The sequence below is a fragment of the Phoca vitulina genome, unplaced genomic scaffold (genome assembly GCF_004348235.1).
Source record: "Phoca vitulina isolate PV1807 unplaced genomic scaffold, GSC_HSeal_1.0 scaffold31, whole genome shotgun sequence".
NCBI classification, from domain to species: Eukaryota; Metazoa; Chordata; class Mammalia; order Carnivora; family Phocidae; genus Phoca; species Phoca vitulina.
In genome coordinates, this window is record NW_022589734.1 from 15,667,875 (window position 1) to 15,695,489 (window position 27,615).

The 27,615-nt window shown below is 41.0% G+C and overlaps 1 protein-coding gene across 2 annotated transcripts in view; it reads right to left on the reverse strand.

Moving 5' to 3' along the window:
- Positions 1 to 309: 309 nt before the first annotated feature.
- LOC116644823 (dysbindin) overlaps positions 310 to 27,615 on the reverse strand; it is a 62,427-nt gene continuing 35,121 nt past the window's right edge. For both annotated transcript variants that reach the window (XR_004301840.1, XM_032424661.1), the window contains exons 6-7: positions 21,551 to 21,683; positions 310 to 2,392 (exon numbers count right to left, since the gene is read on the reverse strand). Coding sequence is in view for 1 of the 2 variants with exons in the window: in XM_032424661.1 (XP_032280552.1) it covers positions 2,341 to 2,392; positions 21,551 to 21,683 (185 nt within the window). In the remaining variant the exon portion in view is untranslated. The remainder of the gene's footprint in view (positions 2,393 to 21,550; positions 21,684 to 27,615) is intronic.

Consider the following 27,615-nt stretch of genomic DNA (forward strand, 5'->3'; position numbering starts at 1 on the left):
AGATTTCTGAAATCCTACCCTCCTTTTTCTATTGTTTAATATTCAAGGGACTATCATTTAAAAGTTTTTTAAAAATGCAATATTCGGGGGAGGGGCGCCTGGGTGGCTGGTTGAGCATCTGACTCTTGATTTCAGCTCAGATCATGATCTCAGGGTTGTGAGATGGAGCCCCGTGTCGGGCTCTGCACTGAGCGGGGAGCCTGCTTAAGATTCTCTCCCTCTGTCTCTCCCCCCACCCCCACCCGGCTCTCTCTCTCTCTCAAAACAAACAAAAAACAAAGAAATATTCAGGGAACAGAGAAAACCTTCCTGCTAATATTTTAAAAAACGAACAATAAATAGCCAGTCTCAATAATACTGTAGAGCCGTGCTAGAGACGGCCCCTGGGAATGCACTAACATCCGTGGGGTACAGAGGAAGAACCCAGAACGTGCATGATACTGATCTGTACCACTATCTTTGAGTGTTACTAATTTTGTTTTTGTTCCCCAAAGTTAGCCTTTTACCAACTTAGAAAAAAAGCTTCCAAATACAACTACAAGAGTTGAATAAAACAATTAGACAAAGTAACATCTTTTGCTTTCCTGTAACCTATATCGGAAAACCAAAGACAACATTCAAACAATAAGAAACTGTTAAAATTTGTATGATTTTTCTCCTTTCTTTTTTCCTCCTTCCTCGGTGAATGTCTTGAAAGAACAGTTACATTTCTCTTTTACTCATGCTTTTGAAATATTAGCAAAACCCTCAGGAGGAAAGAATTTTCAATGAATATTGGTACTAAAAATTTTTGATATGATGAAATAATCGATTTACAGTTTGTTCAAATATAAGAGCTTTACTTGGCTTATGGGTGGGTGGGATGCGCCGTTACATGCCATACCATAATTAGGCGCATGTGTATAAATGAGATAAGTCAGCATTAACTGAATTATTCTCGAGTAATATGTAACACTACCTAACCTTTTTACAAATGGCTGGTGTCTTCTTTTATTGTGAATACTGTCATACCAAAAAAAAGGGGGGGGGGAAGGCTCCAGTCCTGAGATGAAGTGAAGTTGACATTTTGCATCATCTGTGTCCCTGCCTGTCTTTCAGTATTAACTTGACTGCTTTTTTCCTTCTCCTAATGTTATATAAGAAAATGCTAGCCTACAAAAAGAAAGAATGAGAGGGAAAAGAACATTTTATGAGGATTTCAAATCTTATTTTCAACCACGGATGGAAAATAACGTACATGAGTCCTGGTGCACAAACTGATTAGGAATAATGATAACCATGAGAACACATTCTATCACATGATCACTTAACATTACCCTCAGCAAACTAGCCACAAACTCAATCATTTTACTGTAACTGTACTCAGGTAAACAGATCTTCCAGCCAAAACAAGTCTGTTCAATTAGAGTCACAGCAGGAACAGCCTTTATACCTTTTATCTTGAAGGTTAGTCATTTTCCCAAAACACCTAAACAGACCATACACAATTCAACTGTAAATGATAAACGGGACAATCTTTACTCATTCAGTAAATCTTAGTCAATACTAACTTCTATGTGAAATACAATAAGCATAAAACTAGTTTAATGTGTACTATAAAAGGCAATAATCCAAAGCCTTCCTAGTTACTGGGATGAGTCTGTCGGAGAACACTGACTTCTCTGAGTAATTGCTTATCAGTTATTGAAAAACAGTGTGCTGGAAGGGGTCGGAGCTGCTGGAGAGTTTGTGGTTTTCTCTATTTTGCACCAGTGCTGCTCCTTGACCAGCAAGGGTCAACACGACCTGGAGTTATTTTTCCAGTGCCCCACCTTCAAAAGGTCCCTAAAATGAAAAGGCAATACGGGGTGCTTTTGGTATCTCAGAATACAGTTCACAGAGCGTCTCATTTTACAGGTGGAGAAACCAAGCCTGAATAAAATAAGGCAAGAGACTTATCCAAAGTTACAAGACAATGGCAGGGCAGGACCCAGCACCAAACACCTTTTGGAAGTTCAGGTGACTGATGGGATCGATCGCATCTCTTTCTTTATCACCATGCCCTCTCCACATGGCCCAGACTGTGCACACGAGAAACCAGAATCTTCTCAAACTAGGATTCACAACAACCTCAAAGTTAGGACTATGCCATCCTAACATATTACTTGCAACGGTCATCAGCAGAAACTTTCACTTAGTATATGTGTTACAGCTCAAAGGATATCAAAACCAGTTGTGATTAAATAAAACTTACAAAAACAGGATTAAGTAAACTTTTTTTTTATGTAACCTGATTTAAAGAAAAAGGAATGAGTTCATCATCAAGAGAGAACATCTGACATCAATTAATTCTCATTTACTTTAAAGTGAAGAATTAAACACAAAATTACCTTTGAAGGTTTCAAGTTCCTTCCTGTAGAAAAAAAAAATTGTAAATTTTATTTATTTGAAGTATAATTACATAGTGTTATATTAGTTTCAGGTGTGCAACATAAATGATTCAACAATTCTATACATTGCTCAGTGCTCACCACAATAAGTGTCGTCACCAACTGTCACCAAACATTAATACAATATTATTGACTATATTCCCTATGCTGTACTTTCCATCTCTGTGACTTACTTATAACTAGAAATCTGTACCTCTTCATCCTCTTTACCTATTTCCCGCATCCCTCTACTCCCCCCTCCCCTCTGGCGACCACCAGTTTGTTGTTCTCTGTATTTAAGAGTCTGGGGTTTTTTTGTCTGTTAAGAAAATGTAAATTTTAAAATAATCTATTCTTATTGGAAACTGCTCTTAGATTATAATAAAAAGGCTTTTCCTTGAAAAGCCCAGAGTGGTGTTTCTGGATGTTCCCGCATGCTTTACTGAAATTACCAATACAATTAGTCTAAACTAACTGAAATTACCAATACAATTTTTCAGTTTTTCTGCTATTACTTTACTAATGGCTTAAAAAAATTCTACCAGAATTTAAACAATTAAAACACTTATAAAAAAAACATTTTACTTATTTATTTTTAAAGATTTTTATTTATTTATTTGACAGAGAGAGACACAGTGAAAGAGGGAACACAAGCAGGGGGAGTGGGAGAGGGAGAAGCAGGCTTCCCATGGAGCAGGGAGTCTGATGTGGGATTCGATCCCAGGACCCTGGGATCATGACCTGAGCCGAAGGCAGACGCTTAACGACTGAGCCACGCAGGCGCCCCACAAAAAGCATTTTAATACCAGTTATGAATCATCTCATATATATAAGAATCAATTTATAAAAGCACTTAATTGGCTCAATATTAAATAACAGATTTTTGAGATCTTTGGTTAATAATCATCCAGAATAAGAACAGTTATCTCCCCTTTTAAGTGAAAGAGGAAAGCACATATCAAAGGACTGGGGTCCACAGCTCATCCTGACACAAAAGGGCCAAGCCTCCAGGACATGCTCTGGTTTGTCATTTTGTCAGTGTCAATTAAGGATCCTGAGACACCAAGTTTCCTGGGGAAATGTACAGCAGCAGAAAATAGATGAACAATCATAAGACAAAACATTTTTGACAAAGAAGTAAGTTGTTTTCAGGTTTTCCTTCCTAATTTTTTAACTAGATTTTCCCTCTTTATCAGTACTGATAAGAAGTACTATTGAGGAGGTGAGTTTATTTGGTAAAAGCTTGTTATCCCACTCAGAATAGGAGACATTTATCTCTTACTTGCACTCTAGGTTTTTCTAAACATCGAGGGCTGTTTTGAATTCGCGAGTCAGTTTTCCACACCACTAATTACAATACCCCTCATGTTCCAAAATAGTTGACTGCAATCACCAGCTGGTGGGGGGACGGGCAATGAGCCTGCTGGAAGGCCAAGCACGGAATACTCCTGTCACAGCCAAGGAAAGGCTCTGAAATCAGATGGTCACCTCACTCCTTTCTTCCAAAACACCGACTCCTCCTAACAGTGCTCCAGCAACATAGTTCGTTAACTGAGACAAAGAATGCTATTTTCAATCCCATCTTAAAAAAAAAAAAAATAATGCAATTGTTTCCCTTCAGCCAGCAGTCCCACTTCATTCTTGAAAGATTAATTAGGTACAAGTTAAATGTGTCTAAAACTTACTTTATCCTCCAATAATGGGATGAAACTGAAAATACCTGAGAGGCAACATGGATTGTCAGAGAACATCTTGCAAAGACACCTTCGATGTGCTTCCCACTGATGCCCTCCCAGGAGCAATTCCCCAAGCCCCCTGAGAGGTGGAAGGGATGACAGAGCCCTCAGTTCCATATTCTAATGAGTAATTCTTTTCTGATTAGGAGCTTTAGAACACGCTGGCTTTCTTTTAGAATGTGTAACACTGAGCAAAATTCCCAAAAGGCATCTTCTGTTTTAAAAAGCTGGAACTCAAGAGTAACAATCTCAGAGACGTTTCCCCTACTCCCACCCCCAAATCCCCAAATCGCAACAACTAAAAGCCAGACAAATCATCTATTTCCTTGATGGGTAGCTGCCCAATGGAGGAAAGCTGCCTCTCATTAGGAGGTGGGTGCTCACCTCTTAACCTCCGGGCTGCCCCGTCACCTCAACGGGAAGGTGTTGCCCGGGAAATGGGGAGAAGCCTAGCAGCGCCCTGTGTCAGTGTCCTCTATTTACGGAATATCATGACCCACACTGTTAGTAAAATCTCCGAGAAACTTCCTTCCAGACAGGAAATCATTCCTGTACCCACTTCCTAAAAAGGAACACTGGCTGAGGTAGCGAAGGGAAGGATAACCATGGTGTAAAGGAAAAATCAGCGTCAGGGAACTTTGAAAGGACTGATACAGTAAAGCAGCGGCAGTGAAAGCCTTGAAATTTCCTGGTTTTTAGGGTAGACCTCACATTTATTAGGGGTCATAAGCATCTGGAGGTACAGACGACAGAAGAGAAGAGAGGGACAGGCTTGCCAAGCAGACGTGACAGTGAGACTGAAGGCACGAAGGTCAGATGATGCAGGTTATAGATTTAGGCAAGAGCAAACACTTGAGAACAACGGGCTGAATGAAGAGAAACGTGTGGGAGACAAGGTTAAAAAGGTAGAGGGTTCTGAGTGCCAGGCTAAAAGGATCTGGTTTTATTTTTAGCAGACTAGCAGGAGCAAAGCTGTGCTTTAGGAAGAGCATTCTAGCTGTGATGGATAGATCTACCGACAAGGGGGAGAATAAAAGCAGGGAGTACTCAGGAAACTACAGAGGAGTTTGAAGAAGAGCTAATTAGTGCCTGGGAAGAGCAACTTAAGTGGCAAGGGCGATGAACAGGAGGGGTCTGGTTTGCAAAATGCTATGGAGAAGACTCAACAGTCCCGGCAACTGATCCCACGGGGATAAGCGGAGGAAGGAGAGGAGGACATTCACCGTGGAGGTTCCGGTCTGCACCGCTGGAGGAACGTGAGTCCATTAATAATGGAACACTTGGGAAGAGGAACAGTGTGGGAGTTCAGTTCGGAATTTGATGAAATAATCTGGTGATGCTGAAAGACACGATGCCCACCCTGCTGAGGAGGCTACTCAAAAATGTAGCTCCTACAGATTTCTACTCCCTGACTTCCCAGTCTTGGGCGGATTCCAACTTGGCTTCCAGACCCCACCCCTGCAGAGTCAAGGTCACCAAACTTGTTGTTGCCAAATGCAATGATCACTTCTCACTTTTCATCTGAATCCCTCAGCAGCATTTGACCCAACTGGCAATCCCCTGAGAAAGTTCCCTCTAGTTTTTCCTGCTTTCTTGGATTCTTTTGCTAGCCCCTCCACCTCTCCCAGACCACAGCACTGGAGTGCTCGTGGCAAGACTGGTTTTGAGCTCTCTCTCTCTCTCCTTCACTCACATTCTCTCACAAGGCAATTTCACCCAGCTATGTAGCCTTAAATATCAACTATACGCGGACTTCTGGATTTATATTTCCTAACTTGATGTCTTCTCTGAGCTCCAGACTCCCATGCAACTGCGTGTTTGAGATCTCCACTCCAGCGGAGCAGGCTTCTCAAACAGCACGTGCGAGACAGCCTACTCTTCTCCAGGCTCCTGCATATCGTTAACGGCATCACCAACTTCCTCAAGTACGCTTCATCCGTTCCTTCATTCTTCACATCCAATGCATCAAGAAACCCTGTCACTTCTATCTCAAAACAGACCCTGAATTCATCCATTTCTCTCCATCACTGTTATCAACCTTGTACCCATTTTCTTATACCGACTGTAATTTTTGTTGTGTTCAATCATTCATTCAACAAAAATTTATGAGCCTTAGACATTAGGAATAGTGCTAGGTTTGGAATATGCATGTCTCATAACCTCAAGGGACTCCAGTGAGAGAGACAATTAGAAATTGATCTTACAGATGGGTGCTCTGGTAACAACAGGCTGAGGCTTCTCAAGGAATAAAGAGGGGGCAACGCGTACACCTTGGTTTGTAGCAAAGGCTTTCTGGAGGAGCAAGGATGGGCCTGAGTTTTGCAGGATGATGGGTAACGCTTACTGAGGACACGGCAGATATTTTACTCTTAACCATTATGTCACTCTCTCAGTTAACCAAATGAAAGGCATAGGTTAAGCAGGTGTTTTAAGTTCTGGTCACTCTCCAAACTCTATTAGAAATGGAAATGACAATGATCAGTGTGGAACAGTTTTCAAGTTCACCTTTGACACCCAATAGGCGATCTCCCCTTATCTAAACTCCTATAGTGCTTAACTCTTATTGGTGTTATAAAACTTCATGTGATGCAGTTATTTCTGTACAGACATCATCTCTACAATTATGGGCTCGGCGTGCAGAAGTCCTGTCTCATCCACCATGACCATCCACGAGCAGAGTCGGACCCAACTGACACTCAGAAAATCAAGGAATGACTAAGATCTGCTTCTTCAAGGAAGCCCTTGCTGCAACTATAGAGAAATTTTTTTAAAAGATTTTATTTATTTTTGAGAGACAGAGAGAGAGAGAGAGCATGAGCAGTGGGGAGGGGCAGAGGGAGAAGCAGGGAGCCCGACGCGGGGCTCGATCCCAGGATCATGACCCGAGCCAAAGGCAGACGCCCAACTGACTGAGCCACCCAGGTGCCCTGAGAATTTTATTCTTTATAAAAAAAAGTCTGATCACAAAGTATCTCATGTGTTTGCCACTTTCATTTCCAAAAATTTGAGTCTCTTATTTTTCATAATTTAATAGTATTTTCAAAGCTCAAATAAGTAGAAAGAACTGAAATACTCTCTCTTAGGTTTTACCATATTTTAAAATGTACTCGGTTCAGCAAATGCCTTTACAAAATTCAGCATAATGAACCCTGAAACTAAAACATTCAACAAATAACACCAGACTCAAAATCTAATAATATTTCCAAAGGGTGAAAGTGCTATTTAATCATTTTCTCTACAGGGATTGAGTTACAAGGGCAGAATAAAAAGAACAAAGAATCATACTAATAAATAGTCTGTGGAATATTCCAGGAAATGTATTAAATCTGTACATGTATGGAAATCAACTAAATCAGACTCACAGACGCAAACTTACAGATTGGAACCACTGGATAAATATCTCCATAAATACAATCATCTCACAGAGGGAGGCACACTCCACATACTGAACGGCTTCCCAAGTACAAATCCGTGACAGAAGCGAACACAAGCATTCTGTGCGGCAAGCCACCACACGCAACAGCCAACCGCAGCATCCGTTCAAACATTTTCTTCACGTCTGAAAATATTTAGGGGAATTTTTTTTTTTTTTTAAGAATTACCAGCAGTACTTTTTGGTTAGAACAGACTTGAAGGGCGTCCCTTTGTTACGGCTGATGGACAGAATCTATCACCCCGACTAACTGTTCACAGGAAAGATCTCACAACACCTCTTTCAAAATGGCCCACCTACCACTCATCATCATCAAGTCTGCTGTTCCCTGCATCCTACAGTCATGAAAATGTGTATCCTTACAGGCTTGGTGGGTTTGGGGTTGACAGGGCAGAAGGTGGGTGGGGGGAGGGGAAAGAGAGGAGGGGAAAGAGAGTTGGCCTTCTAGCTTGAGGTGAATTCTCTCAAAACCATCTGTATCTTCGAAATCCCTGTTGTTATTTATTTCTTACACAGATCCTGCCCAGGGGATATGTTGCAGAACAAGACATTTTTAACATTATCTGTAAAATGAAACCTCTTAAAAAGCAGCTAGTTCATTGTAAAAACTGCACTAAGTCCTTATTTATCATGCTATTAACATAGATCCATATATTTATCCACTTTGGGAAAGCACAGCCTAAAAAATAATGAAATGAGAGGATCCTAGAATACTGGCATTTAAGATTGGAAAGAGTCTGAACGATATGGTAACAAAGATTTGGAATTAAAAAAAAAAATGCCCCCCCCCCCATTAAGCACCTGCTTAACCTATGCCATTCATTCTCCTAGATAATGAAGGTCTAGGAGATCAGATGGTTGGTGGCAGCATTAAGTTATGTATGGATTAAATTCCCCCCAAACTTGCAAGATTACTTTCCTTGGCCTATTTTCCATGCAAATCTCTTTGAGTTGGAGGGAGACGCAGGTGGTTGAAGGAAGCAGGATAAAGAAGGATGACATAGGAACAAGGGATATTTACTGAGCTCTTACTATATAACACATATACAATGAAGAAAGCGGGGCTTGAAGATCAAAGGCTACACAGTTAATAAGAGAGAGGACTGGGAATAAAATCTGTGCCTCTCGGACTCCAAGCGTGTGTGATCTGTGGCACCCAGAGTGTAGTTCAAGGGCACACAGCCTCCATAAATGCAAGTTGTGACCGACCTAAGATATTTCAGCCCCACCAGAAAGTACCTAAGTAAAGTAAACCACCAAGTCTACTGGATACGAGTCGTGTATATAAAAGTCAGAGATACCCCAAATTCTGGGGCAACATCTGGGTCCACTCAGCTCTATGAAAGCACATTCCTTTTTAGGAAACTGATGAAACTAAAATTGAATGCCATCATCACTGATGTGAACTAAAGGGAAAACCCAGCATGCCCTTGAAGATATCGAGTGAGCTTCAAAAAGTCTGTTAAACACCTTTCTTCTCACTGATGTACTGAGAAGTGTTCAGTGACTAACCCATGGTAACTAATTTTTAAATTATCAAATAAATGAAAGAATTCTAATACCTTTGTATTACTGATTTTTTTTTAATTCAAAATTTTTAATTGGCCATCCAATTTCCTAAAAAAACCCAGTCTACCACCTAGTTATTACCAAGGCTGTGGTCTGTTGTTTCTCGGCATCATCTAACCACGCAACACTGCCTGAAACCGTATGTCCCCACAGGCATGGTGAGTGTGTGGCTGATGGGGCAGAAGGTAGATTAAAGGAAAAAATCATGCATCCCACATCCAGATGTGTTCGTGATCCAGTGGTACCACTACGGAAAAACTTTGCTTGCTCATTTTTATAATTGGCAGTCATGAGAGCTGAAGTGATCAAAGCTCTGAGAGAAGCAAGATGGTTTTCATACTCCACAGCATCCAGTCCCAGAGGGTGGACAGCTTTGTGTGGAGCTGGTATAACATAAAGGGTATGTAGAGACAATTTTAAGTCCAAGAGACACTGGTCCCGGTGTAGCCTTGCCACTTCCTGGCTCTGCCAACTCCTGGGAAATTATTTAATCTCCCCTAGTCTGATTTTCCTTGCTGGTAAAAAGGAGAGTATGTCTCCTGAGACAGTCCTTATGGGAATTCTCTGAGTTAATTTAGACTACAGTTTTTAAGCACAGTACCTGGTACACAGTAAATGCTAAATAAATGTTACTGTTACCTAACTAACACAATTATCATAACTGAGTTTTTATCTTAAAGATGGTGAGAAGTCTTAATCATATCTGTATTTTAGAAAAAAAAAATGACAGTAATTATAAATGGTCCGAGGGACACGATTATAGACAGGGAGACTAATGGAGGAAGCTGTCACTATGACTGAGGCTGCACAGATGTGAGCTGGAAAGGATCAGTGAAGACAGAAAGGCAAGAACAGATTCATGAAACACAGGACTGGCCTAGACTGGGAACTGAGCAGAGATGGCAGGAGAGGGGGAAAGAGATTTTGATGACTCCCATGTTTGTGGAATGGGTAGATCTATAGATGTTGATGCCTTATTGAAACAAGAAAAGGTCAAGTGTTGCTGTGGAATATAATTTGGGGCAGGCTGCTCTTGAGACGTCCATTGAGATGTCCAAGTAAGGATGTCCAGATGGCAACTGATTCTCCAGGTAGAAGAGCGACCTGAACCGAAGACAGTGATTTGATCATGGTCACCACGTGGGTGGTAGATGAGCCAAGGAGATGGAAGGACTACCTGGGGAGGGTATGCAGAATGGGAGGCGGCAATAACCCAGAGCAGAAGCCAAGGGAATACCAACATTAAAGCACCTACGTAGGAAACTGAAAACCAACCTATGGTAGAGAAGCAAAGTTAGGATCCTAGTGTTGTAGAAGTCAAGAACGGACAGCTTCAAGAAGTCAGGTAAATAAGGATTTGTCAATGGACTTGGCTCCCTAAAAACTAAGCATTTAAAAAATACAGATTAAATATTCAAAGTACATCATGGATTGTGTCTCTATTAATGTCTTCATGTTACACAACCTTTATTCAATTTTCTTTCTCTATCAATATTTTCACTTTAGTGTGCCAAGCATCTTGTCCTTTCAACTGAATGAATGAATAAATCTTTTTAAAAGTTCGCTTATAAGGTAAAATAGTGTTTTCACTTTCCTTGAGTCAGTCCAATGTTTATAATTTTATGGAATACTTTGTTTTTAAATCCATGTAAAAGCACAGAACATTGCTATCAAGTGATAAATTCTCATCTGAGTTCATCCTTGAGAGCTATATATCAGCTTCTCCTCCTCAAAGAAATAATGTGCTGTTTTATATGACAGTAATGCACTTCTCTGATATCAGTATAACGAGAAGAATTCGTCATAAACAGAACATGGCATGGAACTTCCAGAGAGAAAGAAAAACGTTGCTCACTTTGGGGGAGAATGTCCCTCTTTGAAATCCAGGATCAAACCTCTCCAGTAGCTAATGACCCAATGTCCTTTGAAACAATGACAGTGCCATTTTTCTGAGCCAGAACGAAGACTAGAAATGGCAGAATGCAGGTAGGAAGAGAGACCACAGAGAAACGGGGCCAATATAACCATGCGAGAGCAAGCAGCCCGAGAAGAGCAGGTGGCACCCTCCCTTTCCTGTTGCTGTCTTTCCCCTGACTTTTCCGGCCACTGACCAGAGAGCGAGCAGGTGGGGCAGGCTGCTAAGCATATCTCTGCCTGTCCCTTCTCTAGAATCCACCAAGAATGCCTGAGGGGCAAAGCAAAGGGTCGCACCATGTTTTAGCCATGCTCACCTGAAGACTAAAATAACCGGCTTCCTACTTTTGAAAGCATCTCTGAAAAAAAGAGTAACCAATAAGGAAACATAACAAACTCCAAAACGGTACTGGGCCATGTAAGATGTAAATTATTATTCTGAATTTAACCAACCGATTCTAGAACAATGAAAGTTATTACAGACTCTGTAGATTACACTGCACGAGCTATAACCAATCTATTTTCAGAAAAAGGATTATCTTTTTTTTGTAAACCCATGATTAATGTTTGCCGAATTTCAGTAAACCTTTCTCAAGGTTGCTATATTTTTAGTCTTGACCACTTTCAACAGCAAATATATATTTTAAGTTTTTACTGTCTCTGTCAAAACAAACATCTTGATGAGCCCCAACATACAGATCTGCATTTACACAACTGGGAGAAAAAGTTCAGGAAAAGAGTACTGTAACCAATTAGAGAAATATTATTTTTAAAGAATCAAGACAGAACGTGAGTTTTTAATGTTGATGGCAAACAGATACTCATTGTTCAAAATAAAGCTTGAAGAACTTAAATATCAGTCCTGAACTATATTTACTGTCAACCCAAGGATCTAATAACCTGTTAAAATATTCTAGCTACATCTGTTCTTGTGACTATGTATAAAGTCTGACACTGTCAAGATTTATTCTCTGACACTTCAGAATAAGAATTTGTTGAATTCCTTGCCAACTCGTAAGCTTAGGTTTCATTTTGAAAGAAAATGTAAGATTTGATTACAAATTCATGAACCCCATATATTCATAGCCTCCTATCAAGAGGTCACTGGCTTAGCAGATGTGATTACTACAGTGTAATAAATACAATAATTTACTATCAGTTAACCACCTGGGAACCACCTAAAACTAGCATCTAATAGGGAAGGAGGAAGTAAAGGGAGAAAAACGGAGACAGGTTTGGGTCTTTTTTCATCTTCCATGTGTCTACTTAGTATCTTGAACTTATAGAATAGTTACAATAACTAGTTTTAGTGTCCTTGTATGCTAATTCTAACATCCGTTATCAGTTCTGAATTGCTTTTGATTGATTGGTTATCTCCATGTTTGCTGAGTAATCTTTAATTCAATGCTACACATCGTGATTTACCTTTTGGGTGCTAGATATTCGGGTCTTTCTACAAATATTCTTGAGCTTTGTTTTAGGATAATTTCCTTGGAAACAGTCTGGTCCTTTTGATGCTTGCTTTCATGATTTGTTAAACAGGTCTGGAGCAAGGCTCATTCGGGGGCTAATTATACCCCCTACTGAGAGAAGACTTTCCTGAGTGCTCTTCCCCATGTCCCATGAAGTACAAGTTTTTCCAGTCGGGCTGTTGAGAACAGGCACTGTGTAAGCAACAGCAACTGTGAGCTAGTCCTTTGCCTTTTTTCCCCCTCCTGCCTCTGGGAGTCTCCTCACGTGCATTATAAGTATGCTGCTGGATATTCAAGGGAAACCCCTGGCGGATTTCCGGGATCCTCTCCGCAGCCCTCTCCTCTCTGGCCCTGTGTCCGATGAACACCGGCTGCCTCGGTCTCTCGGACTCCCGGCTCTGTTTCCTCGACTCAGAATGTGCCGGGGTCTTCCTGGGCCCCCCGCCCTGCCCTGTAGCCTGGAAACTGTCTCAAGGCAGAATGCAGGGGCAAGCAGAGGTCTCACCGCACCCGTTTTCTGTCCACCAAGGATCACTTCTCTTCTTTGCCTGATGTCCAGGGTCTTAAAAAGCATTGTTTTGTCTGGTTTTTGGTTGTATCAGGTGGGAAAGTAAACCTGGTCCCTGATACTCCACCTTGGGTAGATAGAATCCACTCCTTTTTCGTCAAAGCACTCTCGGACGGAAAGTTCTCCTGATCCACTCTGCATTCAGCATCCAAACCAGACTCCGTTGCAAAACCTCAGAAGCTAGTTGTTGACTTTCTGCCCAACTCCTTTGGATGAGGTGCTTTGGACCTTCTCTTCTGGTTGCAGAACCATGTTCACCCTGTAGGTTCCCTCTGTTCTGTTCTCAGCAAAGCCAGGCGTGTGTGCTACACTCCTGCCAAGCCTCCAACCACCATCCCCAACTTTCAGAAATGCGAAGTACAGGTCAGACCTATGGTCTACTACTTCTCTCAGTTAGTTTGGACAGTCATTTCTGGAAGCTCAGGAGCTTGGCAGATTATTCTCTAAACATAAACTGGTCAACTACTATGAAAGGTTATGTCATAACATCTCAAATAAATTTCTTACACTTAGCTTGAAAGATTTTTGAAACTTAAGTCTATAGTCTACATGTTAGCAAAAAACACAAACAAAAAGAGCACAGTTCCTCAGCATTAGCTGTAATACAGAAAGTAAAAGGAGTAACTTTCTGGAAATAGGCATGATAACTAAAGCCCAACACAGAAGCAGTGACCCTCGCACCTGCAAGAGTTTCTAAGAGATACAAGTTCCAAAGTCTGAATCAGTGAGAAATGTTTCTAGAGTTTAGTATGCCGCTGAGCAGATTTCAAGTCCAAGAGAAGATTGTTAGAATTATGAGTCATTTATAATTAAGTGGAATTACTAAAATCACTGTCTTCTTCAAGATGTAGCTATTTTCAGAGAAATTCTGACAGTATGTTGCATGCTGAAGAAAACAAAGGATCCAGAAACTTGGAAATAAGAAATATTTTAATAAAGTTACACATTTCTGTATGATTTTAAGGATAATCATTGTGAAAGAATCTCTATAAGCATTCTAAGGAACATAATGGTGGCCCTGGAAAGATTAAAAATTCAGAAGGTTGGGATTCAACATTTCTTTTTAGCTCCACCCACTTCTTCATTCTCTTGTAGTGCTCATGATTCATTTTTTTTTTTTTTTAAGATTTTATCTATTTATTTATTTGACAGAGAGAGAGAGAGAGCACAAGCAGGGGGAGCAGCAGTGGGAGAGGGAGGCTCCCCATTTAGCAGGGAGCCCAATACGGGACTCGATCCCAGGACCCTGGGATCATGACCTGAGCCGAAGGCAGACGCTTAACCGACTGAGGAACCCAAGTGCCCATGATTCAGGTTTTTTATCCCTATTGTTCCTTCTCTGTGGAACTGTGTAATCCTCGATCCTTACATGGCTGCCCTCCCATTCAGGTCCTGATTCTCGTGTGCCTTCTCAGAAGGGCCTTGCCCGCTCACCCTGGCTACAGCAGCTTCCCCCTGCCTCACTACGAGAACATAATCCTGTTTTATTTTCTTCAACTTCTACATAATCATCAGAAACTATACTTTATGACAGGGTGCCTGGGTGGCGCAGTCAGTTAAGCGTCCGACTCTTGGTTTTGGCTCAGGTCGTGATCTCAGGGTCATGAGGTCAGGCTCCACGCCCAGTGTGGACTCTGCTTGAGATCCTCTCTCTCCCTCTGCCCCTCCTTCTCGTTCTAAAATAAATAAATCTTAAAAAAAAAAGAAATTATACTTCGTTACACATTTGTCACCCCCCGAGCACTGTGACTAAAGATGTACTCCCAAATCTCAAGTCCATTTTTCTAACTGCTAGCTAGACAAACGTGTAAATGGTTTTAAGTTCTTTATTTTGGCTCACTGTACAAAATACTCTTGTCAACTGTACTCGAATAAAAAAAGAAAACAAAAACAAAATATTAACTCTTCTTACCTGATGAAAAGTGTTTATTTCCCATTGCAAGGAATCCATGAGTTAGGTGCATACGGCGAACACATCCTCTGGATTATCTGACAACTTAGCCACTGGTAGCAGTACCCATCTTCCGCCCGTAACCACATTCTGTACCATCTTCCGCCCGTAACCACATTCTGTACCATCTTCTGCCCGTAACCACATTCTGTACCATCTTCTGCCCGTAACCACATTCTGTACCATCTTCTGCCCGTAACCACATTCTGTACCATCTTCCGCCCGTAACCACATTCTGTCCACTATCCAGTGTTTTACTATTTATCAAGGCAGTGTCTATTCCTGTCTATAAGAGGTATCAGTAATAGTAATATCCCTTTATATGCAGAAGTTATTAGAAAAGGTATTTATGGGTATTTTCTCTCTACAACTGTACAGTTCCTTGTATGTCACTTTCATTAGATAACCATTAGATGTCCTTCTTCACTGCAGAAATACCCGGGTTGAACCATCATTCAAATGTTTTCCAAGGGTAGACAAGAGCTATTGGGATCTTCCCTAGGAGTGTTCTAAAGTGGCGTGTTTCCCTCTGCCCATGGTGAGACTCACTGCCACTGTAAGCCACTATGACTGCTGGGAACAGACCCTGTCCTCCTTTTAGAGAGAGCAGGAAGCTATTCTCTGTACTGGGAATGCATGTCAAATGTATGACAAAATAGCATATATCCAATGCATATATCAACACCCGGGACTGATTCGGTGTGTTCCAACTTAAAAGAAAAAAAAAAAAGGCAAATTCAAAGTGACTGGAGACCATGGCTCTGATGCTGGTCCTGACTTCCTGGACCTCAGTTTCCTCCTTAACTCCAATAATTGCTGCCCCATCCACTCCACAGGCTCTGATGGAAGCTGAGTGAGAAAATGCCTCAGAGCCTATTGTAGAGACTGTTAGCTCTGGAGGTATGTAAGAAATTACCCTTCATGCCCCCACCCTCCCCATCCCATCCAGCTGTCTACCCCAGACTTTCTGAAAATCTGTAGAGCATGCAGACATTTTATTTTTTTATTATTTAAAGAAATTGTGTTACATAGCACACTCATTTTTTATAATTTTTTGAGAGAGAGAGTGCACGCGTGTGCGCACAGTGGGGCAAGGGCAGGGGACGAGGGAGAGAGAGAATCCCAAGCAGGCTCCGTGCTCAGGGTGGAGCCTGACGTGGGGCTTGATCTCATGACGCTAAGAGCATGACCTGAGCCAAAATCAAGAGTCGGATGCTTAGGGTGCCTGGATGGCTCAGTTGGTGAAGTATCTGCCTTCAGCTCAGGTCATGATCCAGGGGTCCTGGGATGCAGCTCTGAGTTGGGCGCCCTGCTCAGCGGGGAGTCTGCTTCTCCTTCTCTGTCTTCCACTCCTCCCCGCTTGTTTTCTCTAATAACTAACTAACTAAATAAATAAATCTTAAAAAAAAAAAAGTCGGACACTTAACCGACTGAGCCATCCAGGCGCCCCAGCATGCAGATGTTTTAAACATACACACACATACCATCTAGCCAATCTTTTGTTAGCATACATTTTCTTCTTTAGGGCAAGAAAAGTCATCAGTTTAGATTGTAGGGTATCTTGTTAAAAAGGAAGGAGGTTTATTTTTAAGAAACTCTTCCCCATGGAATCAGATAGTAAGTTTAATTTGGGGGACCAGTATTTGAAAATTTTTCAGATGGTGTTACATAATACAGAAAAATACCAAGTCAAACAATTTTAACGTGTATTACACACAGATTGGTTTGTGAGCAAGCAAGCTGTGAGATGCTGAGTCAAACAAATTTCTTTACTACAGGAATTCCCAGAACTCGGAATGCACTGACATGTACCATAAAGCTCCACAAGGCAAACACAGGACAGAGTGTTCCTGGAACTTATTTGATCATGGAAGGTTTTGTCAGTGGCAATCTTCTCAGTCTAGAGTGTTTTTAAATTCAATTTCTGTATTTGTCAAAATAACGCATGTACATTCCTTAAGTCAACTAGTGCCCAGAGGGTTTATTTATGATGAGGATCAGAGTTCCTTGCCCCGGCTCTGTCCACCTTCCTGGCCCACTTTTCACAAGAAGCCACATTCCATTCTTTTGGCTATTTCTGGTATTTACCTCCATTATTTCTATTCTAATGTGCCAACACTGATAATTATTCATTTTGTTCTATTTTAAATATTACAACATATTGATCTCCTGCTGTGGAAGCCGAGGATGAGCTTTCTTTACTTGCTCCCTCGTAGCCCACAATACAGCAAGCTTCTCCACCATCTTTCCAGTAAGTTACAGCACAATTCCGGCCTAACTCCACGTTAGCTATTACAGAGTTCTATAGATACTGTTTGTAACTGAGTCATACGGTGTTTTATTTCTCTTGTTGTAAAACTGTGTTTTCCCCTAGTGTTAAGAGTTGCCTTGTTTGGCCCGTTTTTAAAACATCGTACCTATCACCAAAGACTTGCCGTCAGAGCTTACAAAACTCTCAATATGATCAAGCTTATCAGACAACCTATTAGCTTCATTTTCTTCCCTTGGAAACATTGCTCTTGCAATCCTCCAGAAGGTCTTCCTTCTTCAGTCTGGACTGCTTGCCAGGCCTGTTCAAACTTCTCTTTACCATCCCCCTGAGCATTCCCGTTGTTTTTCTTCTGAACTGGATGGATCCTCACTGCAATTCATGTCTCTTCTGTGTCCGTTCTTCCTTCTCCTTGGTTTACTCCCTTGTCGGTGGACCATATCCTCCCGCAGTTTCCTGATACGGTGTGTGCATGAATGAAATCTGAGCCCCTGTACGCCTGGAAATGACCATTTCCTCCCACTTGATGAAAATGTTGCTAAGTAAATGAAAAGTGAAAATCATTCTCCAGTTCTAGCGGTGCTGCTGAAAAGCTCACGTTTCTTTTGATTCCTGATCCTTAAGATTTTTCTGAAGACTTTTATGACCTCTATTCCTAGTGTAGTGAAATTTATAAAAATATGCATTGACAATGGATCTTTTCCCACTCATTTTGTCCGGTACTTGGTGGGCCCTTTCAAACTTATTCATACCATTCAGTTCTGAACAGTTTATATGGTATTAGTTCTTTAATAAATTTGCCTTTCCCCCCCCTTTCTTTCTGAAGCTTCTAGTAGTCAGATAATGAGACTCAGGAATGAATTCTCTAATTTTCTCAACATTCTTAGCTTTTCTTACCTTTGTGCTCTCTTATATAGAGGCCAAACATGATCTCCCAATGCTTCAGTTGAAATTTACTATTTCTGCTATCATATGTTTTATTTCTAAGAGCTCTTTCTTGTCTCTTATTATTCCTTTTCTGTAGTCTCCTGTTCATGTCTCATAAATGCAAAATGGTCTCTTACGAGGTGGCCTCATATATTATGATTTCTGTTTGTAAGTTTCCTTCTGCTCCCCTCATAGTCTCTCATTCCTCTGTGTTTTTTTTTAAATTATTATTACTTTATTTTCTATTTATTTTGGTTCCTTTCACTCTGGAAGCTTTCCTCCATTGGATATTATTTCTCAGCTATCCATTCATATTTAAGAGTGAGGCACCACAAAGCTGATTAGAAGTCATGTACACAAGTGTGGAGCTCAGCATGCAGGGTGCAAAGATGCGGACCCTGCTCTTTCATCAGAGCAGTCCCCCAAACGTCCACACGAGCAGGTGTTTTCTTTTGGGCTGGTCAATTTCTCAGATGAACCCTCCAATAATCTGCACAGGGGTGTACGTTTGGCTGCCAGACTTCTGGGAGCCAGTGAGGAAAATGGCCAAACAGCCCTACTGTGCGATATGCAGACTTCCACTGAACCCGTTTCAATATTCAGTTAACCATTAAACAACACAGGTTTGAACGGCATGGGCCCACTTATACGCAGATTTTTCTCTGATAAATACAGTATAGTACTGTAAATGTATTTTCCCTTATGATTTTCTTAGTAACATTTTTTTCTGTAGCTTACTTTATTGTAAGAGTACAGCATACAATACATACGACATACAAAGTATGTGTTAATCAACTGTTTGTTATTAGTAAGGCTTAACGCCCAAGTCAGTAACCAGCGGAGCCAGGACTTGGGTCTTCTGACTCTAAGGACACACTTTTTATACTACATAATTCTAACTCTTAAAAGACAAATACTCTGTCATTTCAATTACGTGAAACATATTAAGACCTGTTCAGTACATTTTGGCTTTCACTTAAATTATGGGCAATCCTGTTCTCCAAACACTAAAATTAATTTTCATTTTATAATATATAAATTATAATGCATTAATTAGAATACATTTAAGTCACTGGGTGAAAGTGAAAAGAAAGATATAAAACCTCATAGTTCCAAATTTTATTACTTTTTTTCTATCTAATAATCATCTTAGCTTATGAAAACCTGAAATTTAATTTTACATACTAAAGTATCAGATACCTGTTTCAAATAATCAATATTAACGCATATGGATAGAAAAACCACAATATTCACATAATTCTTGTGTTCAACTAGCTAGAAAACATAACTGGTACAAATACGGAATACCCATCGACTCAGCTGTACAAGTAATCATACAAGGTAGCCAGTGCTGGCCGCCTGACGCGGCATTCACCATGTGCTGAGCATTATTCTAAGCACTTTACCAACTGAATCCTTAACATAACCCTAAAAGGTCTTTTATTATCTCCATTTTACAGATGAGGAAACCACGTAACTTCTAGGGTTCACATGACCTGTACCCACACTGCCCAATTTCCTACAAAAATTTCCTAATTTGCCATTCTAAGCCTTCCTACTATGCTCCTTGAAACCTATTGTATTATAAACTTACATGATTAACACTTTCACAACAGAGTATTTCCCTACTTTTTCATTTAAAATTGCAGACCAGCCGAAACATCTCTAACTCAACCATCTCTAACTCTGCTATCTTGCGTTGTTCTCTTCCCTTCTGGAGAGAGAGTTCTTCATCTCTCATGCCCCATGATTCAGTCTGAAACCCCCTGGGTCCCAGCACTCATCCACTCGTTCTTTGACAAGGACTCCATTCTTAATGCTGCCACATACCCTCCTGATTTACCATCTCTGTAGGTAAATGCAATTTACAGAAAGCACCTCCAGAAAAACTCACATACTTACAAACTTCTGCAGACAATTTTATCCGCAGCCCCCTTGGGGCTCCTTTGGAAGCTCTTCCACGTAGAGCCTGCACACCACCCAATCCCACCCCCACCTGGCCGTCTCTTAAAGGGTCTCTCCCTGAACTGCCTGTGTCGGAATCGCCTGAAATGCTTGTCTACAGCGAAACCACTGGAATTAGCTTGGGAATTGGGGCTGGCCCATGACGGAGCCCAGGTGTTTGCATTTGAAACACTACCCAGGTGATTCTTATGGCTCATTAACATTTAAGACCCAGTCCTAGAAACACATGGACCTGATCCAAAATTTCAGAATACTGTTTCATCTCCGCCCCATCCTTTGGCTTTATTCTAGAAAACTATGAAGTCAGTGTGATAATCTACAATACCTACATATTAGCTTCACTTTCTTCCTCCTGTATACCAGTGACTGGCACTTCCTGTCCGTGTCAACAACCCAGTCCTCCCATACTGCCACACCCTCGATAAGAACACTTAAAACCAACAGGATACTCTGCCCAGCCGATCTTTCTTCCTCTCCCTCCAAATCTGCTCTCAGGCCTAAGCCCAACTCCAATCCCACGACCTGGGTTTTCTTGCACCATCACAAACCCCCCTCACCGCTCCCCTTCCTGCTCTGCGTGGGGCAGACCACGGACCATCTCAGGCACTCTCATCAGCTACCGTGGACCCTGCCCCGTGGACCGGAATTCCGAGCCTGCCCGAGGCAGCACTGCATGAGCTGGGATGCTGCAGCTGGTCCCACAAACTGTCACCCTTGGGCTTCTCTTCTGCATCCAGTTCCTATCCCCCAGCTCCATGACAACAGTCACGATTTTAACTAATACTTACAGAGCACTTTTTGTGCCTGATAGCTCTTACCTCATTCAATCCTCACAACAACCCTAGGAAGTGGGTACAGTATCATCCTCACTATCGGCTAGAGACACTGAGGCTAAGAGAGAGCAAGTAACTTGCTTACGGCCTCACAGCCAGTCCTTGACAAAGCTGAGATTCAAACCCCACGAGGCTGTTTCCCCAGCCTGGGCTCAGGTTCCTTTTCTTCCTGCTCTAATAATAAAGGAGGAGAAAAGAAAGAAAAGGAAAAAAGCAGCTCAGGATATGCCACTTCGAGACAATGAGGTCAGGGCTCCTGCTTTCTGGGAGAGCTTTGGCTGTCGCTCTGCTCCCCTCCACCTTTTATCCCAGCCTCAGCTTTACAGGGCCCATCTCCATAAAATGGCAACACACAGCGGTACCAAAATATAGATGTATCTCAAGGTCATGTTCTGGAAAGCTTATGAATGAGTTTCACATGTTGCAACCTTTTGTCTTTTATCGGCCCAAACTTACAAAGAACAGCATGTAAAATGAATACTGTTGACCAATTTTTCAAACTCACCTCTTATTTTTCTTGTAATTTTCCAATTGTTGGGACTGCATATGTTTGTATCTTTCTAATTCACACTGTCCACATAAATCCTCCAGATTCAACAGGTGGTTTTCGACTTCCTCAAAGCTAGCCTCTAAGTGAGCTGAAAGTACATAAGGTCCAAAAAAAATAAGAAACAAACGTAAAAAATCAGAATCCTTGATCATGGAGAAAAAAAAAGTGTTCAAAAGTTAGAAAGTTTAAAATGCTGAAGTTGTTTTACATTTATTTAATATTCTTTATTAAGCATTCTTGAAGCAAAATAAAATACACTGACCAACTTTAAAATGTACTTCAAATTCTCTTGAGTTTATATTTCAAACATTTGCAAGATATAACTTTCCAAAATACTTTAAATATTCTATTAACCAGGATGATGAGGAAGCAGAGCATCGTGATTAATCTAATGTGATATCCTAATGATCCCATAAACCACATGTGAATAATCAATTTTCACATGAGAATATAGCAAATTATAATTAACACAAATTATACCAAACGTAATTTAAAATTTGAGATTCCAAGTTACTTAAGCAGAGCGTTTGTTTTGCCCTGGCAAATGATACACATCAATTTTCATAAGTCACTTCAGAGCTGTACACATACTCAGTAAGCCCAGGTCACCGGGTGGTGGGGAAGAGACTCAGCTCTGCCCACCAGACCACTGTGGTCTCTACTGTGCCTCTAGGCCACAGAGCTTGGCAGCTTTACTGGAACGTGGAGATCATGTTCCAGTAAAAGCCTTCATTTAAGAGATTCGAGACCAAAGCCTGCAGAAATTAACTCAGTGCTTTGCCCAAGGTCACCTAGCGACTGAAGGGCAGCTGGAACAAACTGAGTCCCTCTTGCACTAAAAATAATTTTGAATTGATAGTGTGCTAGGTGAACCAAGACTTCATAGTTGTAGAAGTGAGGATTGGTTGTTTCCTCCGACAACAGAGAAGTTTTAGAGGTCAAAGATTTTAAAGAACTCCAACAGCACTGTGGCCATTTACCGAACACCACGTGTGCCAGACACTGGGATACAAAGATGAAAAAGACAGTCCTTGTGCCAAAGAGCTCAAAGTAGGAGGAGAGATGTATTTCAATGACACCACATCCTGGCGGAGTGAGGTGTGCGGTGCTCGGGAAACTCAAGAGTGGAGTCTAACACAGATGAGGGAGGGGAGGGGAAGGTCCAGCAAGAGACTGACCCCCAAATCTGGAAGTCACAGCCACCCAGTGGGGAAGGGAAAGGGCAGCAGAGAAGGAGCGAGCTAGCTGTGCAGCCTTCCAGTCCTGCTTTCACATAAATAGCTAAATACAATTACGGCGCATCTAATTCCTTCATGTGTCCACTAGATTTCCACAGGACTTTCCAAATTAGCTTTTGTAGCATCTGGATTAGAAGCAAACTCCTCAAATTTCAACTTGCAGTTTTAGGTTTATTAGATGCACATTTTGGCCTGTTTGTAATCTTTGATCCAAAGGTCTGGCCAAATATCTATGCTATCTATAAAACCTCCCTCTTCTGTTTGGTAGGGCCTAGGGTTTAAAGACATGGATTTGGGGGGAAAATAAAATTTTGCTGAAAAATAAAAATGTGATGACAGTTTAGCAGTCCTTTTCAAAGACATTTCAGGTACTCCCAGATATTGATGGGTCACTGTAAAACCGTGGGAGGGCTGCAAAGGGCTGACGATCATGCAGTTCAAAACAGTTTTGAATCTATCTTCAGGGGCCACAAAAGACTGTTAATATATGTGATACGGGATTATGGAAAGCCTAACCTAAAACAATATGCAAAATCTAAATTTCAATCCATGAGGAATTAAATCCAAGATTTTTAATAATGACATGAATGGTACATAGAGGGTTTATGTGGGGGGAAAACCGGCAAAATGATGTTACTATATTCATTGCTGTTTACGTTATTTTTTGTTGTTGTTATTACATAAAACGGAAAAACAAGTAGGAGCCTCAGTCTCGGAGCTATGACTACTGACCCTGAAGAAGCAGTATTCAGCTCATTCTGTTATAACTAGCTTGACGGGGTCTTAAAAGGTGATCATAGCTAATAGGATTATTTAAAAGGCTATTTCACTTTGATTAGTGATAAGAACTAGAATAATTAAATTTAATACGGAATCCATTTAACTCTAAGCTACTTGGCTCCTGCAGTATCATGCACGTTACGTTGTTATCCTTAGCATACAGGGGACCAATTAGGAGGAGGGTTTTGAAGCACAGGCTTGGAAACCCCACTCTGCCCCTTACAATGAGGTGAGACATCTCATCTGTAAAAAAGGGCTAACAATTCACATCTTGCAAAGCTGTCAAAAGGTCCAATGGGGCAAAGTATATACTATATACTTACATATAAATATAAATACAAAGTATACCTAACTCAGCACTTGACAGTAATTTATAACTGATTATTAAAAATACAGGGAAAAAACTATAAAAATTAGCTAAGTTCCATAAAAGTCATTTACTTATTTTTTAAAAGATTTTGAGAGAGAGCGCGCACAAGCATACTCACGCAAGTGGAGGTAAGTGGAGGACAGGCAGATGGAGAGGTAGAGGGAGAGAATCTCAAGTAGACCCTCCACTGAGCAGGGAGGCCGATCTCACGACCCTGAGATCATGACTTGAGCCAAAACCAAGAATCGGACACTCAACCGACTGAGCCACCCATATAAAAGTCATTTAAAACTAATAATTTGGCATACCAGAAATGATCATGATATAAACACCTACAGATATAACAGACCAAAATATCAATAAAATTTTCATTTTTTTTCTAGCAAACTTACATGCCTAAAAATTATACTCAAAACTATGTTGTTAGACTTAAGATCCCTTATAAATGAGGGGAATTAAATTTTAAATGATTTTGCTAAAAAGAAAATAAGTAATGGAATCAATAATTGTTCTATATTTGAAGACATATATTTTTTTACCTTTTTGATTTCTATTTGGACAGATGGCAAGTTCTATTTTTTTTATAGATATGTTTTTTAAAGATGTTATATATTTATTTGCCAGAGAGACGGAAAGAGAGCACAAGCACAAGCAGGGGGAGTAGCAGGCTCCCTGCTAAGCAGGGAGCCTGATGCGGGACTCGATTCCAGGACCTTGGGATCATGACCTGAGCCGAAGGCCGAAGCTTAACCGACTGAGTCACCCAGGCGCCCCCAGATGGCAATTTCTATTTAGAGTCTAGCTCTGTTGGTTGACTAGAGAACTAATGAAGCCAGAAACTTGAATGAAATGACTTGATACCTAGTCAGGCCAATTCATTTCTCATGGAGAGAAATTCTCTTCTAGATACATACTGAACTTGCCACCCTAGTTCACTCTTGTGTTAATGGCGACCAAGTGAAACATGTGACTGGTTTAGTACCAAACCTGGAACTACTACTAAGAAACAAACTAGGGGCGCCTGGGTGGCTCAGGTCATGATCCTGCGGTCCTGGGATGGGGAGCCTGCTTCTCCCTCTGCTGCTCCCCCTGCTTGTGCTCTCTCTCTCTCTGACAAATAAAATCTTTAAAAAAAAAATACTTTGGAAACAAACTGTACATGCTTCTGAATTGACCAACAGCATCATATTCTTGTGTTTCTGAATAGCTAATCTAGATCTAAAATGCCTGGGAGACTCAGTGGCCATTTCATTGCTACCACCAAATTCGTATTTATGTTCTCTCCTCTAGGAAGTTAAAGGCTCCTGAGTACTTTAAGAATCCAGTTTAGGGGTGTCTGGGTAGCGCAGTCTGTTAAGCGTCTGCCTTCAGCTCAGGTCATGATCTTAGGGTCCTGGGATCGAGCCCTGCGTTGGGCTCCCTGCTCAGTGGGGAGTCTGCTTGAGATTCTCTCTCCCTCTGCCCCTTCCCCCTGCTCATGCGCTCACTCTCTCTCTCTCTCAAATCAGTAAATAAAATCTTAAAAAAAAAGAATCCAGTTTAACACCTTAACTTAGTATTCAGAAACCTATCACCCCCCAGCCCCACAACCTACTTTTCCAATCTCACTACTACTTTCCTTCGGGACCATTCACCATTCTAAGACGACTCGTGCACATTCCTGTCTCTCTGACTCTGTCTACTCGTGAGATGCCTCTGCTTGCCTGCCCTGCCCCCTCTTCTGCACCTCCACACACCTCTGAACCTCACACAGAGCTTATACTCTGATATTATCAACTATTTATATATTCCTGAGTATTCTCTCAGGAAACAGTAAGGGTCTTAAGGGTAATAACTGTATGTTTGCATCTTTGTATCCCCTAATACCTAGTCTACTGAATTCAACTAAGAATGACTCTATCCCACTAAGACATCAAATAATAACCAAAAAAGCAAATGTATGATTCATGTTCATCTAACTTAAATATTAGGAGCTTATGCTAAATTTTGTAAAAGGATGAATTAAATACGGGCAGAGAAGTTAGAAAACATTAGGCAACACTATGGTACTTTTGTTATTAATATGTCAGACCACGCCCCTTATCAGTGAGTTAGAGCAGCAAAAGCAATAGAAATTTTCCATTTTAACTCTTAAATGGCTTGAAATCAGGAATCAAATATAGAAGAACTATATCGACAAAAATAAATGTTCTTCCCTTTTTACATTAGAAACTTTTAAAAATCCCTTTAAATAATTACAACATATATATGTGATGAGTACTCTGAATATTTTATATTGCATTTAAATGGCAGAAAATGAACGTCCGGGTCACAAACTGCTCATTTCCCATTACAAAATGAATCGTGTATGTGAGTTAGTTGGTGACCCAAACTTAGAACGCACGCACATAAAACACTAGCAGGGCCCCACAGACACAAACATACCTTCACGAGAAGCTCACGAACCTGACCATTTTGCTCACTACACCAACAGCCTATGTCTCATTCAGCGACCAGTGGAAAAGAGAGGTGGAATTTTATTGTGAAAAGCCATGTGGGAATGCCTGACAACAGTGCGGGGAAGAGCTTCAGAAATCCTTGCTGAGGGGCGCCTGGGTGGCTCAGTTGGTTAAGCGACTGCCTTCGGCTCAGGTCATGATCCTCGAGTCCCAGGATCGAGTTCCGCATCGGGCTCCCTGCTCAGCAGGGAGTCTGCTTCTCCCTCTGACCCTCATGATCTCTCTATCTCATTCTCTCTCTCAAATAAATAAATAAAATCTTTAAAAAAAAAAAAAAAAAAGAAATCCTTGCTGAGAAGACCGTCCCGGAGGAAGAGCGATTCTGGTTGGAATTTTTCTTTGTGCCATTTGTTTGAAATACATATCTGCAGTGTAACCGCTTATATATGAAGAATGGGGTGGCACACTAAAATTATTTCATACTTGAGTACTTTTCTAACAAAACAATTAGCCTTGAGGAAGAAAGAAATCTTCTTTGGTTGCAAAGCCAGAGGTCACAGAGGCCAGGTACTAAAAGGCTTGAAAGATCCTTCAAATGCTTACATTACCCTTTTATGTAATAAGATAATACACAATGATGCTGCGGTAACAAGGAACTTTAAGAAGTGCATTAGCTTGCAAATGCCGTTATGGCACGAACGAGATCTGGGTGGCACAGGAAAAGGTGTCTAAAGAGTTAATGTTCCTCCTCCCAGAAAGGAACCTGAACAATAAAATAAACCTAGTTTACAAAACACTTGTAGCTGGGGCAGCCTCCCTGCCAGAGCTCTTAAATTCCATAAAGACAGCAAAACAACAATGTATCAGGTTAGGTCAGATCAAAAGAAAGATACAAACTCAGTCTATGGCTGTCACTCTTACAGCACTCTGTTATCTAAGAATTCACAGATTCTTCTGTTCTGGAAGAAGAGAACAGTCTTTCTGAAGTAGGTCACTTAAACTAAGCAAGAGCAAAAACTCTGAAGAGCCCTTGACATTTGAAACTTCCATAAAGGAATAGGGTTAGGCTACCCTCTAGTGGAAGTTCAAGAGAATTCAATACTTTTCACACATTTTACCAGTTTTATGATAAAATGCACACTGGTTATTTCAGAAGAAGGACGAATCTGGTTGACAACATTCCATTTTTTCTCC